This window comes from Chiloscyllium punctatum, chromosome 17 (genome assembly GCF_047496795.1).
Source record: "Chiloscyllium punctatum isolate Juve2018m chromosome 17, sChiPun1.3, whole genome shotgun sequence".
Lineage (NCBI taxonomy): Eukaryota > Metazoa > Chordata > Chondrichthyes > Orectolobiformes > Hemiscylliidae > Chiloscyllium > Chiloscyllium punctatum.
In genome coordinates, this window is record NC_092755.1 from 57,101,906 (window position 1) to 57,119,041 (window position 17,136).

The following is a 17,136-nucleotide window of genomic DNA, read 5'->3' on the forward strand; positions in this document are numbered from 1 at the left end:
ACATATGTATGATAGCCATGGATGTGATAGAAAAGCCTCCTTCTTAGTAATCCACAGCCCACCAGAAACCTCTCCTGCTATTACAGCTTGATTCACAGTTTCCTTTCGAAAAATTCCTAACTAATGAAATTAAACCTCAGTTACAGAACAAATAGGATTAGCATTAAAATCCTCTTGGCCCATGCATTTCTGTCAATAGTTCACCATTCTTTAGTTTAAATAGTGACTTCAATGTCGCCAAGGGGCTGACTAGCATAAGTGAGTTCCTGAGCTTGAGGATTCACTGGAGCATTAGTGGTGCTGATTGATTCACACCATTCAGACCTCAATCCTGATGAAACTAGAATAAAGATGGTAACTCTTGTACTTAAGAATCTGTACCCAGGTACCTTTGTATCCAAGGTGGCACCATAAGTGGTGACTTGTAAACTTTTCCCTTTAGCCCTGCAAGTACATCTGACAATAAAGCTAATTCTCATCCTAATTGTAATTCTAAGTCTTCAAGCCTTCTCCTTTAAACATAGTCCTACGTGGGTGAAGAGATAAGGCATGTGTCCAGGGAATATAGGCTGCTCATTCAGTTGCCTTTTCATTGGCTGTTCAAGGGGAACACCCTGTGAATGATACAGTCCACAAACACAATGTAAAATAAGACCTTTTATCTTGACTCTTTTGAATTGAAATCTGGAATAGACTTTTCTTTTATTATTAAACAAGGGATATTGAGGGATGTGGGCCTCAGGCAGGCATATGTTGTTAGGCCAGAGATCTTATTGAAAGGCAAAGTGGGTGCGATGGGCTGAAGGCCTGTGTAAATATTGAAGGAGTTGTCTTCAAGGATAAACGAGTTGAATTAACCCTCACTTGGCAAGAACAATGTGGGCAAAGGAGTAAGCAGTGTCACATTCCTTTTACACCTCATAAGTTCAGCAATAGGGTTTAGTGCTTCTCCAGAACAATAGTTAACTGAATGACATTGCAATTGTCGCTGATTGGAGCATATAACTGCATGGAGTTCTAGGACATTGCAGTATGAGTAGGCTATTAGGCCTCTCCAACCTGTTCCGCCCAACTTTAGCTCCCCTCTAAACTCACTATTGTGATAAATCCAAATGTGGGAAACGATATGGGGAGAACCTGATTGCAGAAGAACAAAAACAATGAGTGGGTTAGCAGACAGGACTTGCTCAATAAGAAAATAAGGTATTCCACCCCTGAAGAATTTCTGTGATTTCAGCTCAAAGTTGGCATGACTCAGCAGCCTAGTTCGATGGGAACTGTGCCAAACCAAGACGGCTTCCAAGAAACCCAATTCAACCTGATCACATCTGCTCTTAAAAATGTTAATATTTAATGACACATAACAATTTAAACAAAAATCCAGGCATAGGTTTCAGTTCAGTAAGTACAACGAGAGCAGGGACTGACAGTTTTGAGCTGCCAGCTGTTCCTTTCTGGGAACCCATCGAACGATGTATCCTGACATGTCACAAGACCTGACCAAGGCTTTCTGACAATGAGCACGCCCATATTCCAGCCAATCACAGCAGGCTTTGTGATCAGATGACTCACCTTTTGAACATCACGCAACATGTTTCATCTTCTCGCCTAAATGTGAAACCGGGCAAAAAGACACATTTGCTTCACAGCGGTACCCATGTTAAACACTCAGTAACCAGCCTCTAGTAAATGTGTCTAAGCCCAATCTGCACATGTGTTCAGATTGAGTTTAAGGCCATCTTGTCAAGGTTGGCATCCACCAAGAAAATAGGTGATCTACTCCTTAGAATCTCTGTGATTTCAGCTCAAAGTTAACCTCTTGGATCTCGGTGGTTCTTTAGTCCAATTCTACTCTCCCTCCTATCGGAAGGGTGTTATGAAACTTGAAAGGGGTCTGAAAAGATTTACAATCATGTTGCCAAAGGTGGAGGGTTTGAGCTGCAGGGACAGGCTGACCAGGCTGGGGCTGTTTTCCCTGGAGTGTTGGAGGCCGAGGGGTGACTTTATAGAAGTTTATAAAATCATGAGGGGCATGGATAGGGTGAACAGCCAAGGTCTCTTCCCCAAAGTAAGGGAATCCAAAACTAGAGGGCAGAAGTTTAAGGTGAGAAGGGAAATAATTAAAAGGGAACTTTGGGGCAATTTTTTCACACTGAGTGTGATGCCTGTATGGAATAAGTTGTCTGAGGAGGCTGGTATAATTGCAACATATAAAAGACATCTGGATGGGTACATGAATGAGGAATATGGGCCAAATACTGGTAAATAGGATTAGATTAAATGAGGATATCTGGTTATCATAAACGGGTTAGACCGAAGGCTCTGTTTCCATTGTGTACAGCTCTATGACTCTATGTTAGACTGCCATGCAGACAACAATGTAATGACAAATATATGCTCCCATTCCTGTTTGACTCAAACCTCCAAACAATACCAAACTCTTCAGCACTCGTCATCTACTCCAGTTTATTACAGTGACTTCCCAATGAAAACAAAGCTTGCATCTTTCCTAGATGCCGATTTTCTTCCAGCTGCTCACTCCTGGTTTTCCTCCATATTCCACCGGGGTTCCAGGTTTGATACCTCCTGCACTCCAAAAGGCTCATAGAACTGAGGCAACCCCTTTCTCTTACAACAAGCAGTCATCGCTAACTGCAGCTTGTGACCAGGCATTGAGACCCACGCCCCATTGGCCTGAAGCTCAGACCCGGTGTGTGAGGAGACTGGTGTCCTGAGGTGAGAGGTTCTCCTGAGGGCTGGCAGGTCGATATCAGTTACCCACTGTCCCGCTGTGCCCAGGATCTGTGATATTCCCGCATCAGTGAGATGGCTCCTCCAATAGTAACTATCGGACACCGAATGTCCCAGAAGGAACTGGAAGCCATGATTGCAGATGGTGCTCCATTCTCAGTTAGGATGAAATTGCAGGTACATGACAGATTCGATGGGCCTTGATGTGAAAGCAACCACCTTTTATCTCCACCCATTGACTGATTGGTCTGATACAGCGGGAGGTCTTTATAAGGTGCATGATCCTTATAACGAGGTGGACACCCACACTGAGTAACCGTATTGAGGTAACCTCCTTGACATTTGTCTGGCTCAATAATGTCCTTTAAGGCAAGAAATCTGCCAAGTCTACCTGACCTGTGACTCCAGATCCAGAGTAACGTGGCTGACTTTCAAGTGCCCTTTGAAATCTAGGAAATGGTTTTATAAGGTATCCGGAGATGTGTAGAAACTGCTGGTCTTGTCAGTGATACTCTGCACCTGTTGAAACTGTCATTTTAATGCTGGACGTTCTGGGCCAGAGGAAGGAAAGCTGTTGTTAAGCCCAAGGTTTGTTCTCTGGGAATGATGCATGCAAACAGAGACATTGAATACCACCAACAACACAGTTGGAGATTCCCACATTGCAGGCTGACCAAGAAGGCAGTAAATGCGACACCTTTCTGGATGGTAATACTCAGTCTTCCCCTCCACTGACAGTAATGGGGCTTTCTTTACAGGGAACCTACCCACAACATGCAGAACCGCTTAGGTGTGAGGTGTGTGGTGATGGATAGTGTGGGTGTGTGCCTTTGTATGAGTGTGTGTGTGTGTCTGTGTGTGAGCATGTGTGTGTGCATGTGTATGTGAGTATCTGTGTGTGTATGTATGTCTATGCATATGTGTGTGTGTTTGTCTGTGGTGTGTGTGTGTGTATGTGTGTATATATGTGTATGTGTATGCGTGTCTGTGTATGCATGACTATGCATGTGTGTGTGTTTCTGTGTGTGTGTGTGTTTGTCTGTGTGTGTGTGTGTCTGTGTGTGTTTGTGTGTGTGTGTGTGTGTGTGTCTGTGTGTGTGTGTCTGTGTGTGTGTGTGTGTGTCTGTGTGTGTTTGTGTGTGTGTGTGTGTCTGTGTGTGTGTGTCTGTGTCTGTGTGTGTGTGTGTGTGTGTGTGTGTCTGTGTGTGTGTGTGTTTGTTTGTGTGTGTCTGTGTCTGTGTGTGTGTGTGTGTGTGTGTGTGTGTGTCTGTGTGTGTGTGTGTTTGCTTGTGTGTGTGTGGAGAATAGGCTTAATTCAGTCCATTGGTTTTTTTCACTCCTGTAGGGACATGTCCTTATTATCTGCTGCTATTAAAAATACTCCTTCTGACAACCTTCTTTGTTCTTTGTATGTCATCTCCAACCCCCTAACCACTCATAATTCAAATCATTTCCCCCATTTTACTCCAAACTCCTGATGAAAATCCCTTTGAAATTGTGACGTGGGGATATGTAACTCTCCTTGACGAATTTCACCAGCTATAGTTCAAAGGCAGATAAATAGATTTTGGAAACAGATCAGCCTTATCATTCTATTCTGATTAAATGATAGCACAGGCTTGAGGTACTGAATGGCCTATTAAAGCTAAGTTTCTGGCTGTTCTGGGACAGAATGAACTTAAACTCCAAAATTATTAAATTGAGGGCTTACCTCTGAAGGAAGGGAAAAAGAATTGCTTGGATATAAATGCTCTTTATGTTGTCAGAACATACCAAAGTACCCTAAGCTCAAAGGCAGGGCTTATATATGACACTGGGTTGTGTTGTCAAACAGAGGGACCTAGGGGTTCAGGTACTTAGATCATCGAAAGTTGCATCAACAGGTAGACAGGGTGGTTAAGAAGGTGTTTAACATGCTTGTCTTCATTGCTCAGACCATTGAGTATAGGAATTTGGACATCATGTTGAGGTTGTACAGGATGTTGGTGAGGCTTCTTCTGGAGCACTGTGTCAAGTCCTGGTCACCTTGCTGTGGGAAGGATATTATCACATTTGAGATAGTACAGAAAAGATTTCCCAGGATATTGCCAGGAATGGAGAGTTTGACTGGGACTTCTTTCAGTGGAGTGTTGGAGGTTGAGGGGCGACCTTATCAAGGTCCATAAAATCATGAGGGGAATAGACAAGGTGGGGGAATTCAAAACCCAGGGGCGGCATATTTTTAAGGCAAGGTGAGAAAGATTTAAAAGACAGGCAACTTTTTCACACAGAGATGTGTGTGGCATGAACTGCCAGAAGAAGTGATGGGTGCAGGTACAGTTAGAACGTTTAAAAGACATTTGAATAAGTATGTGAACAGGAAAGATTTAGAGGGATGTGGGCCAAACACAGATAGTGGGACTCGTTTAGTTTGGAAACTTGGTAGGCATGGACAAGTTTGACTGGAGGCTCTGTTTCCATGCTGTGTGATTCTATAAGTACCTTTCTTGAAGTTTTCTGAGGGCTAGTGCTTTAAACTTGAAAAAAGGGCAATTGCGTGGGCTTGAAATCTGAGCAATTGAAGTGGTCTGGCATATTAAGCTCGGGATAGGTCAATAGAGAAGCAGTGGCATTCAAAGAGATATTTGAGGATACTCAGAATAAATATATTCCTAACATAAAGGGAGGTTTGAAGGTGAGGACCCACTGTCTGTGATTAACTAAAGAAGTTAATGAGAGCAGCAATCTTAAGGAAAAATTGTGCAAAGGTGAATGGCAGATCAGATGACTGTTAGAATATAAAGATTGGCAGAGATTGACTGAAAGATTAATCAGTACAAATAAAGGAGAATATGAAAGCAAGCTAGCCAGAGATGTAAAATCAGTGCAAATCATTTTATAGGTATCGGAAAAGGAGAGAGTAAGTAAAATGATCATTGGTCCTGCAAAGGGTGAGAATGGGATTTAACATTTATAAATATTAATATTTAATATTAGTAAATCAGGAGGTCGAAGGAAGAGATAACTTGAAGAAACTATAATCACTGAGGTAGTGGTTACTAAGCAAGCACAGAGCTGTCGGTGGATAGTCTCAGATTCTGATTGCTTTCATCCCAGAGGACTTAAAAGAGGGGGCTAATTAGAGGTTAATTTTCCAAAATTCATTAGTTCTAGAAAGGTTCCATTAGACTGGAAAATAGTAAATATATCCCTTTAATCAAGAAGGGAGAGAGGCAAAAAACAGGAAACGATAGGCTAGTTAACTCGACATCTGTCATGGGGAAGGTGATAGAATTAATCATTAATGGAGTTATAATGGGGCACCTGAAAAAAGCTCAAGACCATCAGGAAATGTGAGTGTGGTTTTGTGAAAAGGAAATCATATTTAACCAATTTATTGGAATTCTTTGGAGGGGTGAAATGCTGGGGATAAAGGGTTGCCTGCAGATAAACTTTACCTGGATTTTAAGGGGGCATTTGACAAAGCTGTATATATAAGGTGGGAGCTCATGATATAGGAAGTAATGTACAAGTAGGGCCAGAAGACTGGCCAGCTCTCAGAAAACAGAGAGTACATAAATATGTTTCTTTCAGATTGGCAAGATGTGGGAGAAGGAGCTCTGCAGGTATCTGTACTGGACCTTCAACTTGTTGCAATTTATATCAATTTCTATGATAAAAAAATCAAAGACACAGTAGTTAAATTTGCAGAAAGGGCAGTGGTTTGTGATGTTGAGATAACAAGGTGACAGTAACAAAGCATTACTGAGACGGGGAACAATGGTAGAATTCTAAGGTTCAGAGGAGTTGCCATTTTCTCAGGCGCGTGGCACAAAAAGGTTGATATGCAAGTACAGAAATAATCAAAACGCTAATGGGATGTATGGAAGGAGGTGAATGAGTTTGTACAGGATGTTGGTGAGGCCTCTTCTGAAGTACTGTGTCCAGTTCTGGTTACTGTGTTATAATCAACTAAGAGAAAGTGAGGACTGCAGATGCTAGAGATCAAAGTCGAGGAGTGTGGTGCTGGAAAAGCACAACCACTCAGGCAGCATTCGAGGTGCAGTAGAGTCAATGTTTCAGGCATAAGCCCTTCATCAGGAATTCTGATGAAGGACTTATGCTTGAAATGTGGATTCTCCTGCTCCCCGGATGCTGCCTGACTTGCTTTTCCAGCACCACACTCTTCACCCTGTTATAGGAAGGATGTTATCAAGCAGGAGAGGATTCAGAAGATATTTACCAGGGTATTGCCAGGAAAGGAGGGTTTGAGTTATAAGGAGAGGCTTCATAAGCTGGGACTTTTTTCACTGGAGTAAAGGAGGTTAAGGGGTGACCTTAAAGGAGTTTATAAGATTGTAAGGTATAGATAAGGTGAATGGCAGGTGTCTTTCTCTCGGATGAGGGATTTCAAGACTGGCGGGCATATTTCTAAAATGAGAGGAGAAAGGTTTTAAAAAGACGTGAGGGGCATTTATTTTGACAAGGAGAGTGGTTCCTGTGCGGAATGACCTTGCAGAGCAAGTGGTGGATGTGGGCACAGTTAGAATGTTTAAAAGACATTTGGATAAGTACATGATTAGGAAATCGGAGTCGAAGAGTGTGGTGCTGGAATAGCGCAGCTGGCCAGGCAGCATCTGAGAAGCAGGAGAATCGATGTTTCAAGCATAAGCTCTCCATCAGGAATCCTAATGAAGGGCTTATGCCTGAAATGTCGACTCTCCTGCTTCTCAGATGCTACCTGACCGGTTGTGCTTTTCCAGCACCACACTCTTTGACTCTGATCTCCACCATCTGCAGTCCTCACTTTCTCCTACATGATTAGGAAGGGTTTGGAGGGATATGGCAGGCAGGTGGGACTAGTTTGGGTTAGGATATCTGGTTGGCATGGACTGGTTGGGCCGAAGGGTACTGTTTCTGTGCTGTTTGACTCTATGACTTTAAAAGCTTGGAAGATGGTTCAGAGGAGACCTGCTAGATTGACATCTGGGACAAGTGGCATCTCAGATGAGGAGCAATTGAAGAGACTGTGTGTCTTTCCACCAAATTGGGGGGGGGGGGGGGAGGGTGCAGTAATGTGAGTGAAATTTTTAGTATCCTAAATAGTCTTTACAATATGAAAATGATGTTTTCTCTTGTGGGTGAAGTCTTTTAAAATTAAGGATCATCTTTATCAAACAGAGAGGAAGGGAACTTTATTTTCTTTCAGATTGTTTAACAACTTTGCAACTGTGCCTCTCAAGGCAGTCAATGTGGGGTCAATGAATATTTTTATGCTGGAAATAGAGAGATTCTTGTTTAGCATGGGAATCAAATGTTATCAAGGAATGGACAGGAATATAGAATTCAAAGCGCAAATAGATTTTACAGAATGGTGGCTTCCCCCTGCTCCTAATTCACATGTTCACAAACTGCAATGGGGCGGACAAATTGGGATTAACCAACCAAGAAAAGCAGCCCACTTGATTGGCACCACATTCACAGACATCCATATCCTCCACCACCAATACTCAGTAACAGCAGTATGCACTATTTGGGCAGCACAGTGGCCCAGTGGTTAGCAGTGCTACCTCACAGTACTAGGAACCAGCTTCAATTCCAGCCTTGGGTGACTGTCTATGTGGAGTTTGCACATTCTCCCTGTGTCTGCGTGGGTTTCTGCCCACAGTCCAAGATGTGCAGGTTAGGTGGATTGGCCATGGTAAACTGTCCATTGAGTGCAGGCTAGTTGGGTTAACTACGGGGTAAATATGGAGATAGGATAGAATATGCTGCTGAAGATTGGTGCAGACTAGATGGACTGAATGGTTTCTATCTGTGCTGTAGAGATTCTATGATTCACTTGAAAAAAAATTGCAAAAATTCACCAAAACTCCTTAGGATCTTCCAAACCCACAACCACTTCCATCAAGAAGGACCAGGGCAGTAGATACATGTAAACACTGTCTCCTGCAAACTCCGCTCCGAATCACTCACTGTCCTAACTTGGAAATATATCGCCGTTCCTTCACTGTCATCAGGTCAACATTCTGGAATTCCCTCGCTAAGGGCATTGTGAGTCGACTGCAGTGGTTCAAGAAGGCAGCTTACCCCCACCTTCTCAAGGGGAAACCAGAGATGGGCAATAAATTCTGGCCCAGCCAGCAATGCCCACATCCCTCAAGTGAGTAAAAAAGAAGCAACGCCCCACATTGAATGAGGTATCACCAGATGGGGAGCTCTCTGCCCAACGTTCCCTCTGGTGGCCTTGTGATTACTTTGAGATTGCACACTCTCCAGTCGGTGCTGGCATTGTGCCAACACTCTGGCTTCAGAAATCAGTGCTACATATGCACCATGATAATCCTTCCAGAAAATACTAAAAAGAGGGAGAGTGTAGGGAGGGAACATAGCTGCTATCAATGTCCTTCAATAACAAGGTGCCATTTATTAGCAAAACATCCTTTTCATAACTTTCACAGAACACACTGAGTTAACATGACTTGTCCTCAAACGAACTTAAGCGTTCCCATAGCAACCAGACAGCAGCTGAGGTTGGATGTATTTTCTTTTCTACTTTTGAAATAAATGTGTGGCGTACATTATCCTTATTTTTGCATTCTGCAATTCTACTATTGCATTCTAAGCCACATAAAGTATATGAGTGGAGCCCACTCATATAATTCTGAATAATTGAATCTATAGTCACAGCATGTCATTACCTCCTTCAGGTCAAGTTTACAGTTTCTATTCCCAATGTCCTCTTCACACATTATACTGTACTGACACATACACACACACACGTGCACACGCACGCACACAAACACACACACACAAACACACGCACATTCACACACAAACATACACACACATGCATTCACACGCACACACGCACACACAAACACACACATATGCACATACATACACACATGTACGCGCACCCATGCACATTGAAAAAAATCACGCTTTTGTGCAAAAGCCTAACATCCAACCCTTATACCTGGCAGGTATCTCCATATAACCCCTACATTATGGAAAGGGGCCATCCAATCCATCAAGTCTGCACAAATTTTCCGAAGAGCTTCTCACCAAGACCCAACTCCCTACCCCATTCCCATAACCCCACATTTACCATGACCAATCCACCCAGCTGACACATCCCTAGACATTATAGACAATTTCGCAAGACTAATCCACCTGACCTGCACATCTTTCGACTGTGAGAGGAAACTGGAGCACCTGGGGGAAACCCACGCAGACACAGGAAGAATGTGCAAACTCCACAAAGAGAGTCACCTGAATTGGGCCTGGATCCCTGGTGCTGTGAGGCAGCAGTGTTAGCTACTGAGCCACCAGTCACCAACTCATATGGTCAGGCTCTGACTAATTTTCCATGACAGTTTCTGTTGTGTTCACTCTTCACTTCCTTAAGCCCTCAGCCTTTCTCTCCTGAGGGTGCTGATTGGTACTTGAAGCTGGTGACACTAGCCCCTGTGAGCTAAAACAATGAGAGCTTACTGCTGGCCAATGAGTGACACCGTAGCTACGACCCTGATCAGGTTGGGGATTGACACTGGGTCTTTTTCCAACCAGATCCCTGAAAAACGATCAAAAGAAACATTGCAGCGTGTTGCCTTGAGTCAGACAACAGCACTGCTCTAACAGAAAACAACTTATAACTAGAGAATCCAATAGTCATTTTGTCACAAATAGAATAGGAACGATAGCAGATGATTCCTTTGCCTGTGTTCTGCTTTTAGAGGTTTGGCAGGGGGCTTTAAACTGAATATGCACTCAGTGCATGAGATGGGAGAAACTGTGGCACCACTCATTCCCTGTGTTGCGGTTGCTCCTAACTGTCCAGTACACTTCATTCACTTTTACCAATTTGCTCGCTGCATGGTTTTAAGTCAGGCCGCTAATCTGGCTATTCTGAAACAGCAAGCATTTGCCACAATGACATTAAGCATGTTACCCGTCTGGTCACTCCCACTGGGCAGAGTAGAAAATTTCAATGCTACATGCATAAGTAAGTGCTCATCTTCATAAACATTCACCTTATGATCACAGCAAATTAGTAAAGAAACCAAATTTCTTCAAGGAACCAAGTTCAGCTGCTCCCTTGAAGATATCAAACCTTGCTGGAACAGATCCCCAGAAAACTGGTCTTCCAGTCCTCAGTAGTAATGAAGGCGAGCTCTGCTTTTCCTTCTCACGTTTGGAAGAGTCAAGATTGTCCAATCGCTGCCAGCCGCAAAAAAAGATAGCTGCGATTCCCCCTAGCTACACCCCCATCCCAGCCACATTGTAATGAGATCATACCAGCTGCTTCAGCATGCTGTGTTCGCTTTCCAAGCTTCAGTCGCCTGGCACTGTGCGATTGCAAGACCTCGGGTAGTTTGGCCTTTAATATTTAAACTGCTTTGAAAGTACCGAGTGCCCTGGGTGCAGTGTGGCTTGAGGCTAATATGTTACCAATATAAAGGCCAGATACGTAATACATTATCTCCATGCTCAGCCATCCTGCAATAAGACCAAAAGGCTGCTGCTTTCGAAGTATGAACTCAGGAATCAGACAGGGGACCAGAGTTTAGATGGTTGGTAAGTGCTGTTGGCCATCCAAGTTGTAATGCACGGACTGATCAGAGTTGGCAGGGGGACAGGTTGGCTGAGGGAGGTGGGTGGTAAGCGAGGCCCCATGGGTCTCCTGCCAGAACACAGGTGGGAATTGGCAGCAGATTAGCGAGCAGATTGCCAGGTAGCAGCAAGTGACGTAGGCATGACCCACCCAGGTCCCTGAAAGAGGGCGGGGAAACGTGGGGCAGGGGCCAGAGTATTTGAGCCACACTGTTCGCTGCCACCACCCCCTTTTGCCTATCCTTCCCTGATAAATAAATAATACGACTCAGACATCTCCTACTGGGTCACTGTAACAAAAAGGATCAAAACATTAACAGGCACATAATAAAGGACATGTATCAAACTTAAATTAAACGTCATTTTCCAATGTGAAGATGTACCTTTTTCTTTGTCTATATTGTGTTTAGGGGCGGTCTAATGGTCCGTGAGAGAGGTAAGACCTGGAAATCAGTCTAAACAGAAAAAACACCCTCATAGTGAACAAGATAGTTTATTGCACGTTAGTAACAAATCCAATTCACAATACTAGTCAGGCTGAGGACTCTTGGGAGCTGTACAGAATATGTCTCCCCTCTTCAGATACTTTGGCAAAACTCAACCCCCTCTCCCCTCCCCCCCCCCCCACCCCCCACCAACTCAAAGACTGTGTGACATCATCAGATTGGGTGGAACCAATACCACCTCAACATTAATTACTTCAGAACCGCAACAGATCTGAAACTTTCCAAGTAAGGCCAGGAGATTTCTGCTCCTCCTCACCCTTAAATACAAAGAGAAGCTTTTTACGGGGGTGGGATTTCTGTTGGCTTCAGTTCCTCTGGTATCTGCCATCTCTCGGCCCCATTCGCAACCAACAACTTACAGCCTGACTCTGCCAAGCACTAGTTTTCCCAGCTGACTACCCCATCCAGTACCCTTCCTTGTGGCTTCATAGAAACTGACCTCACTCTTTAAAGAGGGATCCCATTGGTTTTGCCTGCAGCATCCCTGTAATTACATTCTACTGTAATATTGTTGAGGGATGGTGTGTAATGTTCTGATTAGTGCATCACTGAATATGTATACAGTTAAAATACATCATCGCCACACACAGAGTTGTGGTGGTGTTAATCCCCTGTTAACATGTACATGTAGAGTTCACCTGCAACCCTGCATATAGCCTCGTAGTCTTCAATAAAAAAAAGCCAATGGTCTGTTCCCCTCTATCGAGATGGGATTGACCCATTTGTGTTAGAGGGTGGTAGCACAATATGGTGGCAGCCCTGTTTGTGCCTGAAGACCACATTGGACAAACTGGTAGGAATACAAACTGAAGGACAGGTGGCAGGTATTAGAGATTCATATCAGAGGCAGCGGTCACAAAGTGGACCATCCAAGCAACAGGGACAACCCAGAAAAACCGAGATGACAATAGCATCTGGTTTCGGTCATTGCAAAGCAAGGGTACCGGATGGGGTAGTCAGCTGGGGAAACTAGCGCTTGGCAGAGTCAGGCTGTAAGTTGTTGGTTGCAAAAGGGGCTGAGAGATGGCAGATACCCTGGCTTCCCACTCCGTGTGCTTCCTGGGTGGAACCAATAAAACAAGCTGCTAGAGGCTCAAGCTACAGACACAGTACTCTGCAATAACAGACACAGGGAATGCCGGAGAAACTCAGCAGGTTTGGCAGCATCTGTGGAGAGAGGAACACAGAGTTAATGTTTTGAATCTGGTGTGGCTCTCCTTCAGAATCTATGGGCAATACTTTTACCAAAGAAATCAGAAGACTCCTTGAGAGGCAAGGAACAGCAACACAACTAAAAGCTGCAAAGTATTCTCCAAAGTGCTCCAAATTTTGGATTCAAATTTGGGTTCACATCAAATCCAAATGGCTTCGAACTTTCTCAACAAAGAATTGAGTTGCTCTTTTTGTTGCAGCCAAGTATTGATCCTGACTAGTAAGTGATCAAAACCAATATAATGGAGCTATCTGCATTACTGAAGTATCACATTAATACAGCAGGGCTATCTGATGAAGATCAAATGGACCCTTTAAAACACAGAGATGGCATTGGAAGCTCATCTTCAAGTTAAGGCAACCTTTAGGATTCACCAACTAGACTTAATGGCATGTGAGCAACGTCAGTAGAACCGATTGACTGATTTGTGACTCAGTTGGACCAGAGACTGTGGTTTCTCAGAGGCAAAGTCATTGGGAAGAATGGTTGACCTTGTTATTGCACCGACTGCAATTGAAGAGTTCCGGAAGGACTTGTTGATAAAGGACACACAGTCAGTTCTGATAAAACACCATCATTCTGTTCTCGTGCGATCTCACATTATAAGAGAATCGCACAGAAGCCAGACCATTTAAACTAATGGGGCCAGAATCACTTTATAGCCAATACAGGTAAGGAAAGCTCACGTTCCACACATAATGATCTAAATTCTTCAATCGTATTAAAGCCAATTTGCATTGAAAAAAACACATGTTACAGCAGAACCGACCATAATATCAGCAGCTTCCTCCAGGATAGGCGGGTAGATGAAGACTACATTGCAGATAGGCCACACCTACACGGATTTGATGCCAAGCATCCACTGGCAAAGTAGGTGGTAACATTGACAGGAAACAAAATATTGAATGAATCTCAGGGATGAGAAAACTCTGCCAATTGGCAGATTTCCAAGATTGGGTTTTGGAAAACCACCATTGGCACTTTCCATTCTGATTTTTCAGAACAGCTTATAAAACAAATAGGAATCGCCAACTGGAACTGCTACTTCAGGCAGAGACATTGGGATTCCCGTTCTCGGAAACCACCCTTCTGTTTGCAAAAGCAGACATTAATCATTAGTTTGAATGCCAGTTGTGGAACTGAATGCTCAGCAGTGATTGCAGGAGCAGTGAGAGCAGGAGAAACAGATGTTCTCCTCCAACACAGCCTCTGTCTGAACTGGGCTGGGGGCTATGCTGGTCTGGGGTGGGGTGGAGACTAAGCTGGAATAGGTTTCAGGCTGCGTATGGGAGGGGAAGCTCGGGTCTGTTAGGTGTCTAGGATGATGGCGTAGTGGCTGGTGAGTGATTGTGGGACTATGGAGTTGATGGTTATGGGCATTATGGTTGTGGGGCTGTGGGGGCTGGGTTGGTTAAGGGGCTAGAGGCGGGTGGGGAGATTATGGGGCTATGAAGGATGATCTGGTTATAGGGTGGTGGGGTGGTTATGGGGCTATAGGGTGGGGTGGTTATGGGGCTATAGGAGTGAGGTGGTTATGAAGCTATGGGGGATGGGGTGATTATGGGGCTATAGGGGTGGGGTGGTTATGGAGCTTTAGGGGTGGGGTGGTTATGGGGCTATAGGGGTGGGGTGGTTATGGAGCTTTAGGGGTGGGGTGGTTATGGGGCTATGGGGTTGGGGTGGTTATGGAGCTATGGGGGATGGGGTGGTTATGGGTCTATAGAGGAAGGGTGGTTATGGATCTATGGGGGAGAAGAGGTTATGGGGCTATGAGGGAGGGTGATTATGGGCACTATAGGGGGAGGGTGGCTATGGGTCTAATGGGGGAGGGGTGGTAAGGGGGCTATGTTGGAGTGCTGGTTCTGGGGTTATGGGGGGAGGGGGTGGTTATGGGGCTTCATGGGAGTGCTGGTTATGGAGCTATGGAGGGATGGGGTGGTTATGGGACTATAGGGGTGTGGGGTGGTTATGAAGTCAATAGGGTGATGGGGTAGTTTTGGGGCTATGGGGGGGTTGGTGGTTATGGGGCTATAGAGGGGATGGTTGGTTATGGGTCTATTGCAGTTGGGGTGCTATGGGGCTATAGGGCAGGGTGGTGATGGGGCCAAGGGGATGGGGTGTTTATAGTATTATAGGGTGGTGGGGTGGTTATGAGGCTATGGGGGGTGGGGTGGTTATGGGGCTAAAGGGGAGTGGGGTGGTTATGGGGCTCTAGGGCATGGGATGGTTGTGGGGCTGTGGGGGCTGGGTTGGTTATGGGGCTAGAGGCGGGTGGGGAGATTATGGGGCTATGAAGGATGATCTAGTTATAGGGTGGTGGGGTGGTTATGGGGCTATAGGGGTGGGGTGGTTATGGGGCTATAGGATGAGGTGGTTATGGAGCTATGGGGGATGGGGTGATTATGGGGCTATAGGGGTGAGGTGGTTATGGAGCTTTAGGGGTGGGGTGGTTATGGGGCTATGGGGTTGGGGTGGTTATGGAGCTATGGGGATGGGGTGGTTATGGGTCTATAGAGGAAGGGTGGTTATGGAGCTTTAGGGGTGGGGTGGTTATGGGGCTAGGGGGTTGGGGTGGTTATGGGGCTATGAGATTGGTGTGGTTATGGAGCTATGGGGGATGGGGTGGTTATGGGGCTATAGGTGGGTGGGGTGGTTATGGGGCTATAGGTGCATGGGGTGGTTATGGGGCTATAGGCCGAGGTGTGGTTATGGGGTTTTAGGGGTGGGGTGGTTATGGGGCTATGGGGGATGGGGTGGTTATGGGGCTATAGGTGGGTGGGGTGGTTATGGGGCTATAGGCCGAGGTGTAGTTATGGGGCTATAGGGGTGGGGTGGTTATGGAGATATAGGGGTGGGGTGGTTATGGGGCTATGGGGGTTGGAGTGGTTATGGAGCTATGGGGGATGGGGTGTTTATGGGGCTATAGGCGCATGGGGTGGTTATGGGGCTACAGGTGCATGGGGTGGTTATGCGGCTCTGGAGTGGGGTGATTATGGGGCTATAGGTTGGTGGGGTGGTTATGGGGTTATAGGGGTGGGGTGGTTATGGAGCTATAGGGGTGGGGTGGTTATGGGGCTATAGGGGATGGGGTGGTTATGTAGCTAAGGAGGTGGGGTTATTATGGGGCTATAGGTGGGTGGGGTGGTTATGGGGCTATGGGTGATGGTGTGGTTATGGGGCTATGGCATGGGGTGGTTATGGAGCTATAGGGGTGGGGTGGTTATGGGGCTATAGGGGATGGGGTGGTTATGTGGTTATAGGTGGGTGGGGTGGTTATGGGGCTATAGGCGGTGGAGTGATTATGAGGCTATAGGCGGTGGTGTGGTTATGAGGCTATGGGGGATGGGGTGGTTATGGGGCTATAGGCGGTGGTGTGGTTATGGGGCTATGGGGGATTGGGTGGTTATGGGGCTATAGGTGGTCGGGTGATTATGGGGCTATAGGCGGTGGTGTGTTTATGAGGCTAGAGGGGTGGGGTGGTTATGGGGCTATAGGGTGGTTGGGTTGGTTATGGAACTATAGGGGGTGGAATGGGTATGGGCTATAGAGGATAGGGTGGTTTGGTTATAGGATTATAGAGGGTGGGGTTGGTTATTAGGCAATAGGGAAGGGTGGTTATGGGGCTATGGGGGGGTGGGGTGGTTATGGGGCTATAGGGAGGTGGGCTGGTTACAGTGCTGTAGGGTGGTGGGGTGGTTATGGTGTTATGGGGGTTGGGGTGGTTATGGGGAGTTGGGGTGGTTATGGGGAGTTGGGGTGGTTATGGGGTTGGGGTGGTTATGGGGTGTGGTGGTTATAGGGCTTTAAGTGGTTATGGGAGCATAGGGGGTGTGGTGATTATTGGGTTATGGGGGTTGGGGTAGTTATGATTAGATTAGATTCCCTACAGTGTGGAAGCAGGCCCTTCGGCCCAACAAGTCCACACCAACCCTCCGAAGAGTAACCCACCCAGACTAACGCACCTAACACTATGGGCAATTTAGCATGGCAAATTCACCTGACCTGCACATCTTTGGACTGTGGGAAGAAACCGGAGCACCCAGAGGAAACCCACGCAGCCAGGGGGGAAAT

At 45.7% G+C, this 17,136-nt stretch overlaps 1 protein-coding gene across 1 annotated transcript in view; it reads right to left on the reverse strand.

Moving 5' to 3' along the window:
* Positions 1-11,074, reverse strand: part of LOC140487862 (solute carrier family 2, facilitated glucose transporter member 11-like) — a 76,693-nt gene extending 65,619 nt beyond the window's left edge. The window contains exon 1 of the mRNA XM_072587220.1: positions 11,032-11,074. Within this exon, the coding sequence (XP_072443321.1) occupies positions 11,032-11,046 (15 nt within the window). The 5' untranslated portion in view covers positions 11,047-11,074. The remainder of the gene's footprint in view (positions 1-11,031) is intronic.
* Between the last annotated feature and the right edge of the window lie 6,062 nt (positions 11,075-17,136).